The sequence below is a fragment of the Canis aureus genome, chromosome 18 (assembly GCF_053574225.1).
Source record: "Canis aureus isolate CA01 chromosome 18, VMU_Caureus_v.1.0, whole genome shotgun sequence".
NCBI classification, from domain to species: Eukaryota; Metazoa; Chordata; class Mammalia; order Carnivora; family Canidae; genus Canis; species Canis aureus.
In genome coordinates, this window is record NC_135628.1 from 9,426,197 (window position 1) to 9,446,046 (window position 19,850).

The window sequence follows — 19,850 nt, forward strand, 5'->3', positions numbered from 1 at the left end:
ATGAGATATGCCTGGATTCAGGAGATCAGACAGTGCTAAATTCAAGAATTAGGATCTGCACCATAAAGGGAACCTCACAGTTAAACAGAGAGACCCCTATTCCTTCCTTTCTTGATTTCAAATGACTAAAAGATGATGGTGTCATGCTCCTCAGAGAGGAGATTGGCGGATTTCTCTGTAGAGAACTGGCCAGCCTAAGAAAAGGCATCTTGGATTCTGATATTTGGGGGTCTCCTGATGAAACATCTGGATACCTACTCTTCCTGCTGTAAAGCTTCACCAGTTCACAAGCTTGCCAAGGCACGCTGTTGTGTTTTGTTCCCCAGTTAGCATTTTAATGCTCACTTGTAAAGACAACCAACAATCACCAGATACTGTAGAAATACCTTTAATGTTGTGCAAGCAGAGGCCAAAATGAAGAAACAGAAAAGAGAACTTGAAAGAAAAAGATAATTCAAGGAGAAAAAAAAATATATCACAAAATCATCTCTGACTAACCCAGAGAGAAAAGATCCATGAAACATGTTATAAAAGGATATCACTCAGAGAAATAAACAGGAGTGGCTACATAATAAAAATACAGTGCCTCTTCTTTGAAAATTATTAGGAATTGCATGATAGGAGCCACAGGGCATGAAAACAAGTGTGGGGCCCTTCTGAGGTCCCTGTGCTATCACACAGGTGGCACATCTGTGACACTAGCCTTGCAAATAAGAAAGAATTCTTGGAGATTAAATGTATGAGAGCATAAATTTAAAAAATTGAAGAGTTTGAAGATAAAGAAGTTGGACAAAAGGATGGTAAAGTACTTAAAAAGAGAAGATAGTTTAAGACATTCATGATGTAAATGTAGTCAGAATTCCAGACAGAGAACAGAAAATCTGGAGAGAAGAAAACAATCCTAGAAGTATTTCAAGGCAAGTTTCCAGAGCTTAAGGACACAAATTTATAGATATCAAGGGCCAACGCAAGGCACACAATCAGGAAATTTTGAATTACCAGAAACAATTTCCCAAAAGCTTTCAAAGACAGATGAACAAAAGTAAAACAAAAACATGGTCATGTGCAAAGCACTGGAAATCAGAATGGTAGCAAATACAAAACATTAATTTAGCCAGAAATTGTGATAGGTTTTTTTTTTTTTTTTGAGGGGGTGGGGGTGTTGTTTTTGTGAGACTGGGGAGAAGAAAAGAAGGTAAAAAAAAAAAAAACTAAATTTTCATCTGCAGTAAGAAGTCAGTAAATAGTCGATCTCAATGAAAAAATCAGAAAATGGTCGGGTAAGCATACCATTTAGATATTTGGAGGTAAAACAAACAATTTAAAAAATATTTCAGTACAAGAATCAAAGGCCTCTCTTGAGTGCAGGAATCATGGATTGGGGAAAGGAACCACTGCTTTTTAATATCAGTCATGTACCTTTTAACTGTGTTAATCATTTAACAAGTACAATTAGATTAAAGAGTAGATAAGGGGGATCCCTGGGTGGCGCAGCGGTTTGGCGCCTGCCTTTGGCCCAGGGCGCGATCCTGGAGACCCGGGATCGAATCCCACGTCGGGCTCCCTGCATGGAGCCTGCTTCTCCCTCTGCCTGTGTCTCTGCCTCTCTCTCTCTCTGTGACTCTCATGAATAAATAAATAAAATCTTAAAAAAAAAAAAAAAAAGAGTAGATAAGGATTTGTACAAGGTTGGTGTGGGGCTCCACAGATGGGACACTAACGCTGCTTCTCTCTCCAGATTCCAGGTACATTCTCCTGCCCGTCGTGTTACATCACCTCCATATGCACCTGCAAGAACAGAAGGACCTGATCATGTGCGCACGTATCCTTAGCAACGTATTTTGTCTCATCAAGAAAAATAGCTCAGTAAGTAAATACAGGTCATAGTATGTAGTTCCCATCAAATGGCTTCTGGAAATAAAAATGTTAAGGTCTTCAGAGAAACCACACTGAAGAGTAACCCTCTGAGGCTCTGAACTTTTATTTCCAGCTGGGTCGGACATTTTATTTTTCCTCTGAAATAATTTTTTTTAACCTTGTAAGATTGCTGTAACCCCAAATAACCTGGCTTCCCTAAACTTGTATTGCGAGAAAGAACTGAATACCCAGTGAGAAAAATTAGAAATCTCAAAGCCTCCTACATGTGTCTTTAATCTTGATATGATGAATACTCTGTGGCAAGAATAAATTACTGCCTGCAGAGTGAAGTCTTTTTGGGCTCATTCTGTGGAAGGCTGCATGGTGATGCTCTGAGCTTGGCCATGGCCATTGGGCCCTGCCCTACAGAAGTTGGAGAAACAGGAAAGCTCCAGGAGACTGAGGGTATCTCTCACTACAGTCATTACTCAGCCTCAACAGTTATCACTAAATTGTTATGGATTTGGGAATTCCTATGGATGTACCTGACTCTTGATGCAATGTGGTTGCATTAGAGGATACAGGACAAATAGAGAAAAAAAAATCACATGCTTACTTAGAAATGGGGACAACTCTTAGAGTGTGCATGTCCATGGCTCACGGGGCTGATGTGAAGTTCCCATATAAGGGATGTCCTATTCTAGTTCTGTCAGTTGCAGCTGTGAGTTGGCATTATGGTCCTCTTTGACAGCGTGTGTAGAGTAATGCAGGGACTTTTATTTCTCTGCCTCCCTTCTAGACCTATGCTACATAGTTTCCCCATCTTTGTCACTCTTCCTTATGATCCTTATGATCCTTCACCTTCTGAAGGGCTCAGTGGTAAGCTGGCCTGGGACCTCCCCTTCCCACTCACCCCCAGTGGAATCAGTGGTGAGAGGGCCCTACACTATGGGAACAGGTTGGCATTTGAGAGGAAAGGGTCGGAAGATCTGTGTATAAAAAGTGCAATTAAGAGAAACCTGCCTGGGGAGGGAAGACTGACTTTTACCCATCCCCATGATCCCAGGCCCCACAAGGTTGATACTGGACTGGGGAGAAGAGCAACGATGGGAGGAAATGCTAGTTTTGCTTTGAAACTTTTCTATGTAATTCAGTAAAGAATAGCTATCGCATGCCTAGTGTGAATGTTTTTGCGAACCGTAATTCTGCTAAGTGAGATAGCCCGCTGCCGAAAACTGAAAACCAGTATCAGCAGTGTGGAAAAGATTTTTTTTTTAAATTTCTCCTGTTTGTGTCAGTTTGGAAGTTACAGTCAGCTTTTGGACCTACCTGATAGGGAATTCAGAACAGAAACTCTGCCCTGGGGATGGGGCATGGGGTTGGGAGGTAGAAGGGAACCCTTGGTAGTTATCTTGCAAGCGTAGGACAGTTTATCATAAATCTCTGGCTAAAAAGCTGTTTCAAACCCACACTTTGTAAAAGTTTTTATTTTTGTTTGGCTGGTTCTTTTTTGGAATGGCAGTCTTCTTGGTAGGGAGCCTTTGGACACAGAGTTTTGTCTTCTGCAGATGTAATAAGAATCCAACTCTACTATGTATACAGTCAGTGCAGAGCAATTTGGGTTTCTCTCTCAAGTCCCAGGGGCTTGGATACAAGTACTAATTTTGCTTTAGAGGAGCTGTGCCCCCCCGTGGCCACTGGTCTTACGTCTAGTCTGGAGCTATTGGTGTTCATCTAACACTGAATGCTGTTTGCTCATCTTACATGGAGAATGTTTTAAAAATCATTTTTATAGCAGTAGTCATCTGCACTTATAAGACAGCTCTGGAAAATGACCTGTGCAACTCAAGTGATGAGAAGAGTATATGTAAGCACAATAAAAAAGAATTAGGGACTTTGGGGCCCAAGAGAGACTTTCAAGTGATGAATCAGACTCAGGCAAACTGACTGGATCACATCACACACCATGTCAGTGCATAGCCGCTACTCTGAGTAAGTCTGGCCTGCTTTCCAGAACATCGCCTCACCTTTTCATTTGCGTGTCAGGTGTCCACTGCACAGCCTCGTTAAGTACTCTTGAGTGAGCTGTGAGTTCACAGTGAGCTGTGAACTTCCTTGTGCCTTTGTTTTCTGGAAAAGAAGGTCATTTACTTAGGTGACATAGGTGAGGCCCAATCCAAGTTCTCAGGTCCCCTGACTTTTTGATTCTGTATTTGGAAATAGGGGTTTTTCCTCCCTTTTCTGTTAAAGAGAGACTGATACATAAGCCACCATTTTTTGAACTCTATTTTTTTTTTCTCTTAAGGAAAAATCTGTGTTGGAGGAAATAGATGTGATAGTGGCCAGCCTGCTGGATATCCTGCTGAGAACCATATTAGAGATCACCAGTCGACCTCAGCCGTCCGGCTCCGCCATGCGGCTCCAGTTCCAGGATGTCACTGTAAGATCATAAAGCAAATGGTATAGGAACAGAGCATAGTTGTGCTTATAAAAGCTTGTATCCCTTTGAGGGTGGGTTGCTATGGGAATCTGGGAAATGTGACCTTGGGTGAGTGACCCATGTCTGTTTCAAATACACATGAAGCTACTTTCATTTTACCAGGGAATGAAGATAAGAAGCACTGTTTGTTACAAGATCTTGGGTTAAGATATGTTTAATTTCAGGAAGCCGAATTTGTTATTAGCTCTCCTTTGCCCAATTTAAATTAACGTGTGATTCTGTGTCCCCAGTCCTCTTGATAATTCTTCATTCTCTTTTTAGCCATCAAATTGCTCGAGGAAATGAGAATAGTGAAATAGAGAACCAGGGATCAAGGGCCTTGAATTCTAATTCTGGATTTTTCACTGTGAATAGTAAGGACCTTAACTTAGGGAGGCCTCAGTTTCCTCAGCCATACAATGAGAAAGTTTGACGTCGTAATTTCTAAGTAACCTTCAAGCTCCACAGTTTTATGAGTCTAATATAACGTGATTTAGAAAATACTAAGAAATAATGTGTCTGATAGTTTATGTATGTGTATATATATGTGTGTGTGTGTGTTTGTCTGTAGAGAGAGTTGGATGGATGGATAGGTGGATGGGTGGATTCTATTTAAAGTTCACATTCAGTTGACCAAGAATGGGACTTTTTTTTTTAGATCTGATTAAGAATGTTCTTTCAAATATCAGAAATGGTAGTAGATGCTATATATCTTTCACATATATTTACAAAAATGTCAGCGTTTGCCATTCTTTCTATAAATCATCCACGGCAGAACCTCTGTCTTAAGAATGTTTGCCTAGCCTCTGATGAAAATAATTTTTATTTTTACTTAAAAAAATAAAAAGTCTGCCCTGACTCTCCTACCAAGTTCTCCTGTTTTAGGATGGCCACGTTGTTTTGAATTTTATTTTCTTTGCTTTCAGAGCTAAGATTTACCTGAGGAAACCAAGCTCTGAGTTTGGGAAACAAAATTAAACTCTTTCTTTTAACAAATTAATTTAAAGATAGTATGAAAAGCTTCCTGATGTGTGTAATAGCTGTACTGCCTCATTTAAAGAAGAGAGGAGCAAGCAATTGATTTTTCAATTTCATGTGGAAAATGGTACCTACATCGTGGGATGTACATTTGGCTTTGCATATTTAGCACACTACTTGATCCAAAGTAAATGCTCAAAACATGTCATTGTTGCTTAAGACTCCTGGGGTTCATCATGGATATGGAAGTTTGGGGTTTTGGGGGGTTGATTTTATTTTATTTTTCATGTTCTTTAAATTAAACTTTTCGTTTTGTGATAATTGTAGAGCCACTTGCAGTTGTAAGAATTATTAGAGTTGTAAGAAATATTACAGAGCTTTTACCCAGTTTCCACAATGGTAATATCTTACAGAACTATAGGACGATATCACAACTAGGATATTGACATTAATACAGTCAAGACACAGAATATTTCCATCACCCCAAAGATCCCTCATGTTGCCTTTTTACAATCCAACCCACTTCCTTCCCATCTCTACCTCCTCCTCAACCCTGACAATCACAAATCTGTTCTCCATTTTTATAATTTTGTCATTTCAAGCATGTTGTAGAACTGAAATCATGCAGTATATAACATTTTGTAATAAGCTTTTTTTTTTTTTTTAACTCAGCATAATTCTCTGGAGATTCAGCCAGATTATTAACAAGGTCTTTTTAAAGGTTTTTAATATTGATGAAATCCAATTTATCAGTATTTCCTTTAATGGATCATGCTTTTGCTGTCAAGTCTAAGAATTCTTTTGTCTAGACCTATACCCTAAAGTTTATCTCCCAGGTTTTTTTCCTAAGACTTTTACAGTTTTGTATTTTACATTTGAGTCAACAAACAAATTTTTGCATAAGCTGTGCCAGATAATTCTAATACTCTATTACTCACTTTTGACTTATATTGTCTTTTTTCATTCAATTTGAGATCTTCCTGGTTCTTGGTCTAATAAGTGATTTTTAATTGAAGTCTGGACATTTTTATCTTATGAGACTCTGAATCTTATATAAACCTTGTTTTAGCTGGCTTTATGTGATTCCACCGGTAGGGGAAGGGGGAGGGTGCTAACTCGCAATGGCCAGAGGTAGAAGTTTGGTTCCCCATACTGTCTTCACTGAACACTGACCATATCTTCCTGAAAGTACTGGTTCCTGATTTGGCTTTCTCTGAGGAAGATATGAGGGCACCTCTGCACAGCTTGGTAAGCATGGAAGTCTAAGCTGCCCACTCAGTGTGGATGAGGCCAAAGTTTTTTGTGGTGTTCAACTGGAGTAGAGCCATTATGACTGAAAGTTTTGTCTTACTAAATCGCCATTTGCCTGATCCTTTGGCCAAAGAGAGTAGACTTGTGTTGAGGATTTTTGTTGTTTGTGATTGTTGGTGTTTCAGAGTGGCCACCTTCTTCAACTCCAGGTGTGGCATCTCCAAACCAGGAAGAACACCCAGAGCACTCAGTACCATGTCCTTCCTCAGATCACAAGGTCCCTGGCCAGACTGCTGTCTTTTCTCCACCTTCAGACTTTTCGGTTTGTTCTCTATGTAATAGCGAGGTTTTAAACGTGGTACTGAGCAGGAGGATTAGGTAAAAATATATCTATCCCATCTTCTCCAAAGCAGGAGAAAATTCTCCTTCATTATGGTTTAGATGGCAGTGTTTTAACTGCTTCCTGGCAGTACAGCTCTAACATAGTTTTGAAATTATAATGGCCCAGCAAACCTCAGAGTGAATCCTGGCTGCAGATAAAGACTGCCTGAGGCCAGAAGCTAAAACCCTTTTTCAGACTGCTTCTATCCATAGGCAGGATTGTTGGTGACAAACCTCTCTGGGATATGCATGGACGCATGGCCCTCAGGCCTTCCCAATGTAATAATCAATGCAAATTAGGAGACTTAAAGGCAGTGAATCAGGTTTGCAGATGAAGTTGGGAATAGGGCAGGCAGGCTATTCTTCCATTGTTTTAAATTTTAGGAAAAATCACAGAAAGAAACTTACCCAGCATACCCACTTTGTACCTCCCCTGAAAAACCAAACTCTCTCAAGGTATGCGGATTGAAATTTGCTTAGGAAACATGCACTTGAGGGCAGCCCGGGTGGCTCAGTGGTTTAGCGCCACCTTCGGTCGAGGTCATGATCCTAGAGACCCGGGATCGAGTCCCATGTCAAGCTTTCTGCGTGAAGCCTGCTTCTCCTTCTGCCTGTGTCTCTGCCTGTCTCTCTCTCTCTCTCTCTCTCTCTCTCCCCCTATGTGAATGAATGAATAAATAAAATCTTAAAAAAAAAAAAAGGAAACATGCACTTGAATTATTTGGCTCCTTTGATTTTATGCTGCAAGACATTTAGATGGTAGTCCTCCATTGAACACTTTCAATCTTTGCAGAAAAAGTGCCTACAATAAGTAGACGTACTGTGGGTAAAAGCAGTTCCCACAGTGTGTCATGGTGAAGTGTTCCAGTTCTCTGGCAAGTACCATGGCTAGCCCCCTGCCTCCCCATAAAGCTGACAGGAGGTCTGGCTTCCGCTGTATCATAATTCTAGATAACAGTAGCCTTATTTTTGCTATTTAAAAGGATTGTACTTTTTGTTCCTTTACCAACTGTTCTTTAAACTTTGAAGTGCTCTCTTTGCTAGAAAGAAAAAAAAAAAACACCATTGTAATCGGTTCCTTTCAAAAATCTAATTATGTGTGGAAGCAGTTTTAATAAAAGCAGCATATATGGCCATTTGCTCACACCCTCAACTAATTGGACTCCAGAATTCCTTACAATTTATAAATGCTTCCTTCTTTGCAGATAATTTAGTTAATCACCATTTATAGTGCAGGCGACTCAACTCGACACAGACCATGTCTAAGAAAGATACACTTGTCTAAACTTTCCATGCACTGTGGGCTTGTGGTCAGAAGAGGGAAAGAGATGCAGAATTCTGTAAGAAATTTCTGGAAAAAATAGTGCATATGTATAATAGAAGGTTTCATGAGGGCCACGGTAGCCATCTAATCCTCTTGTTATTCACAATTATTGATAGAAATGCCCACCATACTCAACGTATACATAAAACGGATGCAAACCACGGAGACACCTACTGTTTTAAAGGCGATGTATATGCAAATTCCCACACTGAAACAAAGCTAATCTTGGCCACAAATGGTTTTCGTTTATTCTTCTTAACAAATTGTTGAGCCTTGGGTTTTTATACATACACTTAAATTTTTTAAAAATTTTATTTACTTATTTGAGAGAGAAGGGGAAAGAGCGCACATGCATGCGAGTGCACAAGCCAGGGGAGCAGCAGCAGGAGAGGAAGAAGCAGACTCCCCACTGAGCAGGGAGCTCGCTGTGAGGCTCTATCCCAAGATCCTGAGATCGTGACCTGAGCCAAAGACAAATGCCCAACCTACTGAGCCACCCAGGTGCCCCTGGACATTTAAAATATTTTAAAAACAAAAATTACATTATAGATGAAAACATGTTAGTTAAAATATTGGACATCTTTTTGGAATATAGTTGACACACAATGTTGTATAGTTTGAGGTGTACAACTTAGTGATTGGACATGGTTGTACCTTACGCTGTGTTCACCCCAAGTGTTCCTACCATCTGTACTATTGCATTGTTTTTATAGTATCACTGACTGTATTCCTTATGCTTTGCCTTTTATTCCTGTGATTTACTCATACCATAACTGGAGGTCTGTGTTTCCCCCCTCCTTCATCCATTTTGCTTAACCTTTCACTCCCATCCCCTCTGGCAACCATCACTTCTCTGTATTTATAGGTCTAATTCTGCTTTTTGTAGGTTTATTTTTTTAAGATTCTGTTTGTGAGTGGAATCATATAGTATTTCTCTTTCTCAGTCTGACTTATTTCACTTAGGTCCATCCATGTTGTCTCAAATGGCACGATCTCATCCTTTTTATGGTTACATAATATTCCATGATGTATATTTACCACCTTTTCCTTATCTATTTGTTCATTGATAGACATGTAGGACATGTGTCTTGACTATTGTAAATTATAAGTAATGCTTCAGTAAACACAAGGATACATATATTCTTTCAAGTTAATGTTTTCATTTTCTTTGGGTAAATACCTAGTAGTGGGATTATTGGATTATATGGTATTTCTGTTTTTAATTTTTTGAGGAAAACTCCACATATATTCTTTCAAGTTAATGTTTTCATTTTCTTTGGGTAAATACCTAGTAGTGGGATTATTGGATTATATGGTATTTCTGTTTTTAATTTTTTGAGGAAACTCCATGCTGTTTTCCACAGTGGCTGTACCAATTTACATTCCCACCAGCTGTGCACAAGAATTCTTTTTTTTTTTCTGACATCCTCTTCAACACTTATTGTTTCTGGCCTTTTTGATTTTAGCCATTCAAACAAGTGTGAAGTGATACCTTTTGTGATTTTGATTTGCATTTTGCTGATGATGAGTGATGTTGGGCATCTTTTTGTGTACTTGTTGGCGATCTGTATGTAGTCTTTGGAAAAATGTTTATTCAGGTTCTCTGCCTGTTTTTAAATCACATTGTTTGATTTTTTTTTTTGGTGTTGCATTGTGTTGTTACTTATATATTTTGGATATTAATGCCTTATCAGATATATCATTTGCAAATATTTTCTTCCATTCGGTAGGTTGTCTTTTTGTTCTGTTAATGGTTTCCTTTGCTGTGCAAAAGCTTTTTATTTTTATATAGTTCCAGTAGTTTATTTTTGCTTTTGTTTCCCTTGCCTTAGGAGATATACCTAGGAAAATGTTCCTATGGCCAATAGACATATGCTTAGAGTTCCTAAATAAATTAAGTGAATAAACAAAATGACATTGCAGAGTAGATGTTCAGATTAACAACACATTGTAAATGTGCCAAAGATGAGATACCAGGATAAGTTGTTTGCAGTCTATAACAGATGTAACAAATATAGATAATAACATGGATTCCTATGTACATTGAATGTAAAGACTTAATGAAAGGCTCTTGTTTTTTGAATAATTTTTTTTCTTATTACTAAAATTATTGTAGGAATATGTAATTCTTCCAACTTTAAGGTATGTTACTATTCACAGGATGGCATGTTTTAGGAATAAACATTTTAAGAATATTAATCTAGGAGCTATATTAGAGATAGTGTAGTTAGGATGTAGAAAAACAGATGAGGAATTAAATAGGTTTCTACTAAGTAGGATTTGTTTTTTTTTAATTGCGACTTAACAGAGAGGTTAAAAAATCAGATATTGTTTATCACCTGATAGATTCTTAGATGCCTATTTAAATTTGAAATATAACCTCAAACTCTGGTATATTTCCTCTATAAATCAAATCAGTCTGAGCAGTAATAGAAGAACCAGAGATGGCTGGGTTCACATCCTAGCTTTGCCATTTTCTGACTGTGAGACCTGGGATAAATACCATAACCTTAACAGATCTTACTGTAAAATGAATTTAATAGTATCCACCCAACTCTGTTAGGGAGTGAATTTGATAATAGAATCAAAATATAGTAACTTACACATAGTACCATTTCCATAAATGATAATGTTGTCATAATGTCTTTCTTAAATTTATTAAAGTGTAGTAGACATTCAAAAAAATTGTACATGTTCTTAAGTATACAATTTGGTAAGTTTTGACATATGTATTCCTGTACACCATTATCACAATCGAGATGAATAACATATCCATCACTCTCAAAAGTTTCCTTTTGCCCCCCTCTCTCTCTTCTCCCTCTTACCCTCCATACTACATCATCCCCAGGCAACCACTGACCTGTTTTCTGTTACTACCCTTTCTAGAATTTTATATGAATAGAATCCTACAGTACATAGTTACTGTTAGTTTGGGGGGTTTTTTTGGTGAGAGGTGGTGACATTTTGACCACTTTCCTCTCAGTATAATTATCTGAGTTTCTTCATTGCTGCTGTGCATATCAATAGTTCATTTTTTTTTAATGCTGAATAGTGTTTCATTATATAGATATACTACCATTTGTCTATTCACCCTTTCGTGAACATTTGGTTGTTTTTTTGTTTGGGCAAATCTGTTCTATCATCAGTATTTTCCCATTTTGACACCAGTAACACAGTATCCTGACTACCATAACTTTATAGTAAATCTTGAAGTTCCTTCAACTTTATTTTTTTGAATGGTGTTTTGCTATTTCAAGTCCTTTGCATTTCCATATGAATTTTAAAATCAGATTGTCACTTTCTACCCTATAAAAGGCCTGCTGTCATATTGATTGAGATTACACTGAATCTGTATATCAATTTGAGTAGAATTGACATCTTAACAATATTAAATCTCCCAATCCATGAACATAGTATTCTTTCTTTTTAGCTAGGTCTTCTTTAATTGTTCTCATCAGTATGTTATGATTTTTAGTGTGCAGATCTTTTGTCATTTATATCACCAAGTACTTCCATGTTTCAATAGTATTATAAATTATGTTATTTTAAATGCCGGTTTCCAATGACTCATTTCTCATATGTAGAAGTAAAATTGATTTTGGTACATTGATCTTGTATTCTGAGACCTTTTCTAATTCAATTAAGTAGTTCTAGTGGCTCATTATAGATTTGATAGCATTTTCTATGTACACAAATATGTTGTCTGTGAATAACAACAGATTTTTTTATTCCTTTCCAATGTATATTCCTTTCATCATTTGTTCTTTATTGCACTGGCTAGTATAGTGTTGAATAGAAGTGGTGTATTGTTTAAGCTTTGGAATGTCTGAAAAGTATTTTGTCTTTCTTTTTGAAAAATGTTTGCTGGGTAATGCAGTCTTGATCGATAGTGGTTTTTGTTCTTTCTGTACTCCAAAGGTGTTGCTCCATGGTCTTCCAGCTTGTATTATTTCTAATAAGAAATATCTCATCCTTGTCTTTGTACCTATGTGATGTGTTTTTTTTTCCACTGGCTGTCCTTAAGTTGTCCTTTATCTCTGGTTTATTATAATGTAACTTTGTGTATTTTTTTCATGTTTCTTGTGCTTAAGGATTGTTGAAATGTTCTGATACATAAATTTACAGTTTTCAGAGAATCTGAAATTTTCTCCTATTTTTTCAATTGCTTTTTCTATGCCCTCCTCCTCTTTGAACTCTCCAATTACATATATATTCTGCTACCTGAAGTTGTCCTATAGTTTACTGATACTTTTTCTTTTATTTCCGTTTTTAAAAAATGGTTGGAGAATTTCTACTGTCTTCAAGTTCAGTAATCTTTCCTTCTGCAGAGGTCTAATCTGCCATTAGCCCTATTAAGTAAATTTTCATCTCTCACATTATAGTCTTTATCTCTAAAAGTTCAATTTGGGTCTTTTTGCTGTCTTTAAAGTCTGTAATTAACATCTTCAAACTTTGCTTATAGCTTCCTGAATATATAAACTACAGCAATAATAGCTATTTTAATGCCTTTTACTGCTAATTCTGTTACTTATGTCATTTCTGGGGCTGTTTTTATTGATTTTTTTTTCTCCTCATTTGCATCATTATTTTTTCCTGCTTCCTTGTGTGCCTTGTAATTTTTTATTGAATGTAAGACATTGTGAATTTTATATTGGAAAATGGTTTTTTTTTTTTTAATTCCTAGAAATATATTTGAACTTTGCTCTGGAATGAGGTTGAATTTCTTAGGAACTATTTGATTGTTATATATCTTGCATATGAGCTTTCTTAGGATCAGAGCAGCATTTGTTCTAGGTGTAATTTTTCCCTGCTACTGAAAGAAGATGTTTTTTAGTATTCTGATACCCTAATAATGGCAAGGTTTTTCCAGTCTTGCTGATAAGATAAAGTACTATTCCCAGTCCTGTGTGAGCACCAGGTGGTGTTCTCTCAGTCCTTTTTAGTCATTATTTTCCTAGCCTTGGATTGTTTCCTCACACATATGCACTAAAATATGACTCACTGTGCCCTTAAATTTTCCACTTCTTGTGTTAAGTACCAAGAGTTTCTTTGTTCATTAACAAAGTATTCAGCTTAGATTTCTACTAGCCCTTACTAGTTAGTTTCTTAAATATTTGGCCCATTAAGTGTGAAGGAACAATCATTTGTCATACTTGTCTATTACAGATGTTTATCCTCATGCAAGAAGCCAGCCTGCATCTTTGGTTACCCTGACATGGTGATTAAGTACTATCTCCAGCCCTTCCTTGGCAGCTGCTAGGGACTTTCCTAACTTAACTGCCTCTGTTGGAAAATCTCGATTCTAAGAGCTTTCAGTCCCTGATTTTACACATAAGTCTATAGTCTCTTTCCACTTAAATGCAAAACAAAACACCCTACCAATCCCCAATTAAAGTACTTTTTTGTAAATTTACAGTTACCACTGATTGCTTCTTGTTGTGTTCATATTGTTCTAAATGTTATTGTTCTCGTTAAAAGTAGATACATTTTTCGCTGAGCAGAAAAGGTTGCATCAGAGCACAAATATTTTAAATTAGATGTACTTTGGGAAATGCAAGTGATAGCAATTTTATAGATCTTCAAATCTATGGATGCTATTTTTTTCATTATTAATCTTTAAGAATGGACTTTTTAGGAGTCAAACAGAAAGCACCCTAGCAGAATAGGATCATAATAAACTGTTTTTAAAAGGAGTTTGAAACCAACATTGTAATATATGGCTTTTCTATACCCTGCTAGTCAGCAGACCAGCACTCAGATGAGTTGGAGGAGATTGTGTGAATTCAAAAATGGAGCATGAGGTTACAGGAAGAGCTTTGGAGTCAGAAAGACATAGAGATAACTTCAACTCTTCCACTTTTGAGTGATGTGACTTTTAGCCCACTGAACCTACAATGTATCATCTTTAAATAAATATTATACCCCCTCCCTCATAGTACTGATAATGAGTTTCAAATGACAATGAATGAAGACATAGTAAAGGCCCAGTCAATGGCCTTTACCTCTGTTAAGTGTGTGAAGTTACTTTCCTAGTGAGAAGCTTCCACCCAAGGGAAAATATCTACTCCTAATTGGAAAATGTGTGTGTGTGTGTGTGTGTGTGTGTATAGATATATATATATCTATATCTATATGTATATATAGATATAGATATATATATAAAGTAAATGGCATTCATCACAGGAAGAAACATTGACTATTATATTATGGTTAATTTAGATTTAAAAGACTTCATAGAGTTACTTTAGATCCTACTGTTTTTTTGGTTTTTTTTTTAATGTTCTGTATGAGGGCAGTTCAGAGTAAGTTACTGATGTTCATTTTTACTGTTACTAAAAAGTATGCTTTTTTTTTTTTTTTTTTTTAATTAGGGAGAGTTTGTTGCTTGTCTCCTGTCCCTATTACGACAAATGACAGATAGACATTATCAACAACTTCTTGATAGTTTCAATACAAAGGAAGAATTAAGGGTAAGTGACTTTTTAAAAAAATTCCTACATCTTTCTAGCTTTCCTTGTTCTCATTCATCATTGTTAAGAGAGCTTCTTGACAGTTGTTTTACCTGTTTCGGTTAAATTCTAAGCTGTTTTTTCTCACCTTCATCCACATGTCTATCTATTTTGGCTCTTAAAGATTTCAACAACTCAAGCAAAGCAATTAACTTTGCTTTTATACAAGAACATAGGAGTTGAAATACCTGTCAGCAAAATCCAATAAACTAAAACAGAATCACAGACCTAATGAGACAAAAGCAAATAGACTAACTCTAGTTAGGTGGACTTAGAAATATTGCCTTAATAGAAGGGAGAATCTGTAAATACATTAGCTGATTTCCTCCTTCTCTAGAACCACAGTGAGTTCTGGCTACAACGTTCTGACCAGGGAGCAGAGTTGTATTTGATATTCTCTATCAGCTACGGCCTAATCAATATGCTGTGCTAGTGTGACAGGCTGACATTAAATAGAAAATATTGATGCCAGATTTATAAAAGTTCAATCTTTGCTGAGATTTAGGGAACATCAATATTTCCTTCGTGGTGTTCACTAAAACCTTAGAAGTTGATTGTCCTCAGTTGGAGGAATGACCTGTCATCTCTTCTTATTTACTTTGATTTCTCTTCCATCTCTTGAGTTTCCCAGACACCTTTATATGTAAGCCCTTGTAATGGACGGGGTGCTTACATGCTGGTGGTGCTGAATTATAGGACAGTAGGAACAGTTGTGCTGCAACGTTTGTATGACCAGAAGCCTTCACAGCACCTCAGGGAAAGACTTGTATATTTGTTTAATATAGATCACTCACAGAAATCACTTATCTTTGATTTTTAACTGCCAGGAAGATGTTGTATGACCTCAGAAGAATCTTTCACTTACCTTGGAGCAGTTGACGAGCTGAATCACAAAACAAAGAACAGGTTTGGGCAGATATAATTGCTCTAGCAGAAAGTCAGTTGGCATATACCCATGCCTAAAAATACATTTTTCATGTTTACTTTCAATCTTGAGTTTAGAATTAAAAACAGATAAAAGGCCTTAGAAGATGCTCACTCTACATACAGAAATTCATGTGGTTAAAAAGGAAGATAATTATACAGTCATTAACTTTCTTCAGAAGTTAAATATGTAAAACAGTTAAGGAATTATTAGGTTTTGAGGTGTTTTTTTTAAGATTTTATTTATTCATGAGAGAAATAGAGAGGTAGAGACATAGACAGAGGGAGAAGCAGGCTACCTGCGAGGAGCCTGACGGGGGGACTCGATCCCAGGACCCCAGGATCACGACCTACACCAAAGGCAGACGCTCAATCACTGAGCCACCCAGGTGCCCCAGGAACTATTAGGTTTTACATAAGAAGACTATGACTTCATATTTCAAAATTTCATATAGGAAAAGTTACTTATTTTTACAGAGCCTGGGAATAAAAAAAAATGCAGAGAAACATACACTGAAAATCATAATTAATTTAATCCAGGTATTGAATTTTATGCCTTATTATTCACATTAATAATAACAAAGTAAATGGGGGATCCCTGGGTGGCGCAGCGGTTTGGCGCCTGCCTTTGGCCCAGGGCGTGATCCTGGAGACCCGGGATCGAATCCCACATCAGGCTCCCAGTGCATGGAGCCTGCTTCTCCCTCTGCCTGTGTCTCTGCCTCTCTCTCTCTCTCTCTGTGACTATCATAAATAAATTAAAAAAATAATAAAAAATAAATAAATAAATAACAAAGTAAATGGAAGTAAGTAATGAATAAAGTGTTTTATGTGGCCTTTCCTCATTTCAGTCAGCCACACACCTTTTCACAATTTCCCACTTCAAAATTAACTGGGCCTTCAGGCCAGGAAAGTTATTGAATGCTATTAATAATCTATCCTTTAAGCAATATCGATTGAGAAATTCAGGCAAGTACTGGTTTTATTATGCAGCCAGGTACAAATTGTCCAGTCCTTGTAGGGGGAGAAATCAGACAGATAGTAGGCATTAACCCCACAAGTGGGGGTTAACTCCCAGGGTGAGCACATGGTGCTTTGGAGCATCTGCGAATTGCTGCCAACCCAAATTCATAATATGAGGAAAAGTTTCCAAGGGTGATCTCAGCTGAGAGCTAAGAGATAGGAGAGTAGGAGTGTAGCGGACCTGCCTTTGGCTAGGATATTCAGATCACTCAACTAAAATGACAAAGAATATACTAACAAAGCATACTCTCTGCACCACTTTTATTAATAGCTATTCAAAATCTGGAATGTTTTAGTTTATTTGTGTGAATCCCAGCCCCTAGTCACTAGATTATAAGCTCCTTGGTGTGTGAAGCATTGCTGTATCCTCAGATCCCGGAACATGCTTACCACATTGTAGGCACTCAAGAAACATTTGTTCATTGTTTGGTAGAATATAGAGTATGAGGAACAGAGTTTTAAGACACAAGGCTTAGAGAGTGTCTGTGAACTTTATTTTGACGACATTTGGAAGCTGGAGGATTTTAAGAAAAAAGGGAGAGCCATGATCACATTTGAGTTTAGAAAAACCTGTCTGGTTGCACCTTTGAAAATAAATTAACTGAGGTCAAACAGGAGGCAGAAGCCTGTAAAGGATCTGATGCACTAGTATGAGCTAGAGATGACCATGCCCTGAAAGTGAGGTGATCATATTGGTAGTTCGAGGGACATTTAGGAAGTTGAACTGGCAGGTCCTGGTGATAGAATTTATAACAGAAGTGAAAGAGAGAAGAGTTGAAGATGACTCCCAGACTCTTTGACAACTGGCCAGATGTTGGTGCCACTCACTGCATGGGGAACCCAGGAGGTGTGGGTGTACAGGTTTGGGAACGAACATAAATCCAGTTTCAGCTAGAGTTTGGTCACCTGAGGGACATCAAAATGGAGATGTCTTAATAGATAGGGTCTGAAGTTCAGGGGAGAAAACTGGGCTGCAGATGCAGATTTGGGAATTGTCAGCCAATAAATAGTAATCGACATCATGAGAGTAAATGTGAACATCCAAGGAGAGTGTAGAATATGCAATTGAAGGAATCTAAATAGAATCCTAAGCACTGGGGCACCGGGGTGGCTCAGTGGTTGAGTGTCTGCCTCGACTCAGGTCATGATCCCTGGGTCCTGGGATCAAGTCCCGCATCGGGCTCCCCATGGGGAGCCTGCTTCTCCCTCTGCCTGTGTCTCTGCCTCCCTTTCTTTGTCTCTCATGAATAAATAAATAAAATCTTAAGAAAAAAACATCTTAAGCACTAAGAAGGAAGAAATGTTGAACACTGCTTGCTACTGCAAGGAAGTGAACTAAGATCCTAAAAGGGTCCTTTAATATTGTTGATGAACTAGATGAGCAATTTCAGTGCAGAGGACAGAAGCCAAGCTGTCATGAACTGGGGGATGAAAAAGGGAAAAAGAGATAGTAGATGTAAACCGTGTTTCAAGAAAAGGAGGATAAGGTGTTTACGGAAGGAGAACTTTGGTATCATGGGAGTATTTATGATGAAGGAGACTGAAGCGTGTTTAAATGTTGCTGATCAGAGCTAGTAGATTATAAGGTGAAGGTGAGGTGTAAGGAAGAAGCCCTCAGGGTAGTGAGACTCCCTGAGACGGCCGCGGGGAGGCTGGAGGTGGGGACAGAAGTAGCCCTGACTTCGAGGAAGAATGGAAGGGGGGGTAACTGAGGTGAAGGCAAGCTAAAGGTCACTTATTTTACTAAAGGCTAATTATCTGGTTTTAATCTGTATTTTTAAAGTTCAGAGATCACCTTTTAAGAGATCAATTTTTCTTTTTTTTTAAGATTTATTTATTTATTCATGAGAAACACAGAGAGAGAGGCAGAGATGCAAGCAGAGGGAGAAGCAGGCTCAGATCACCCCCCCGAGCAGAAGGGAGACGTTCAACTGCTGAGCCACCCAAGGCATCCCAGACAATTTTTCTTGTTCTCATTTTTCCTCAAAGCCAAACACCCCCTATTTATACTGCTAAAACCTATATTACAAGATCTTTCAAAGATAGTAACCCTGGCCCCAGTCCTTTAGGCAAAGTCCTTATTATCATGTGTTTTTTAGAAATTAGAATCTTTTGACACTTCAGAAAGATAATATGGTGCACATAGCAAGTATGATGTAGCCCCTCCAGTAGGATTTGGGACAGCCGCTATAATCAAACATCTTAATATTTCTGCAGTCAAAAAATATTCAGTCTAAGTGGGATTAAATAAAAACGATATAGCTCAGGTCAGGTTTTGCTGCCAAATGGATTATAAAACCCAAATTTTTAGGCTACTTTGGGATTTTGCTCTTGTGGGGAAGGACCCCTTACAGCAAATGAGAACCCCTTATAGCAAATGCCTAATGCATGCAAGGTACTGTTCTCAAAGGCTGATTCGTAGTAACTCATTTAATCCTGAAAAGAACCCCCAAAGGTAGGCACTGTTATGATTTAATTACAAGTGTCAATTATTTGATTCAGCAGACATCTATTGAGCACCTTGGCTAGACATTAAGGATATCAAGACTAACAAAACAATCTCTGTCAATGCTTTGATGTTATTAAGAGCATCTCAATCATTAAATTATAAATGAGCGTGACGTATATAAACACGGCGATGCCCGCTGACAGTTATGGGCTATCTCCTTACCCCCACTCCCACTGCCATGAGCCAGATGCAGTGCTTAAACACTTTTTCCTCATTTTACTCCTGCTAATCTCACCCAAACTCCTTTCACCCCCGCAAGGAAGTAATTGAGAGGACCTAGAATTCTATTAACATCTGAGCTATTTGCTTAGGCAGCTAAACTCAGCTTTTTTGTAAACTTTAATGAAATTTGTTAAACCAAAATCTTTGCTATCAAATTGCATGAAATTTCATTTGTCAACTCTGTATAAAGTAATAAGGTCATGAAATGGGGGATAAAAAGCCAAATTAATGGAAGGAGAGTTATTTGGGGTTTTTGTGACTATCTTCAGGTTAGAAATGGAATGTATAATATATAAGGGAACTATACATAAGGAAAGGTACAGCTTACTAAAGTGCTATTTAATGGAAAATCATAACTGATACTGGGATTAGACATTAAAAATCCCATTTAAC

The 19,850-nt window shown here is 37.7% G+C and overlaps 1 protein-coding gene across 8 annotated transcripts in view; it reads left to right on the forward strand.

The window, feature by feature from the left end:
• DOCK4 (dedicator of cytokinesis 4) overlaps positions 1-19,850 on the forward strand; it is a 409,480-nt gene that overhangs the window by 299,958 nt on the left and 89,672 nt on the right. For all 8 annotated transcript variants that reach the window (XM_077856142.1, XM_077856147.1, XM_077856145.1 and 5 more), the window contains exons 24-26: positions 1,739-1,866; positions 4,163-4,297; positions 14,642-14,740. In XM_077856142.1, the coding sequence (XP_077712268.1) occupies positions 1,739-1,866; positions 4,163-4,297; positions 14,642-14,740 (362 nt within the window). The remainder of the gene's footprint in view (positions 1-1,738; positions 1,867-4,162; positions 4,298-14,641; positions 14,741-19,850) is intronic.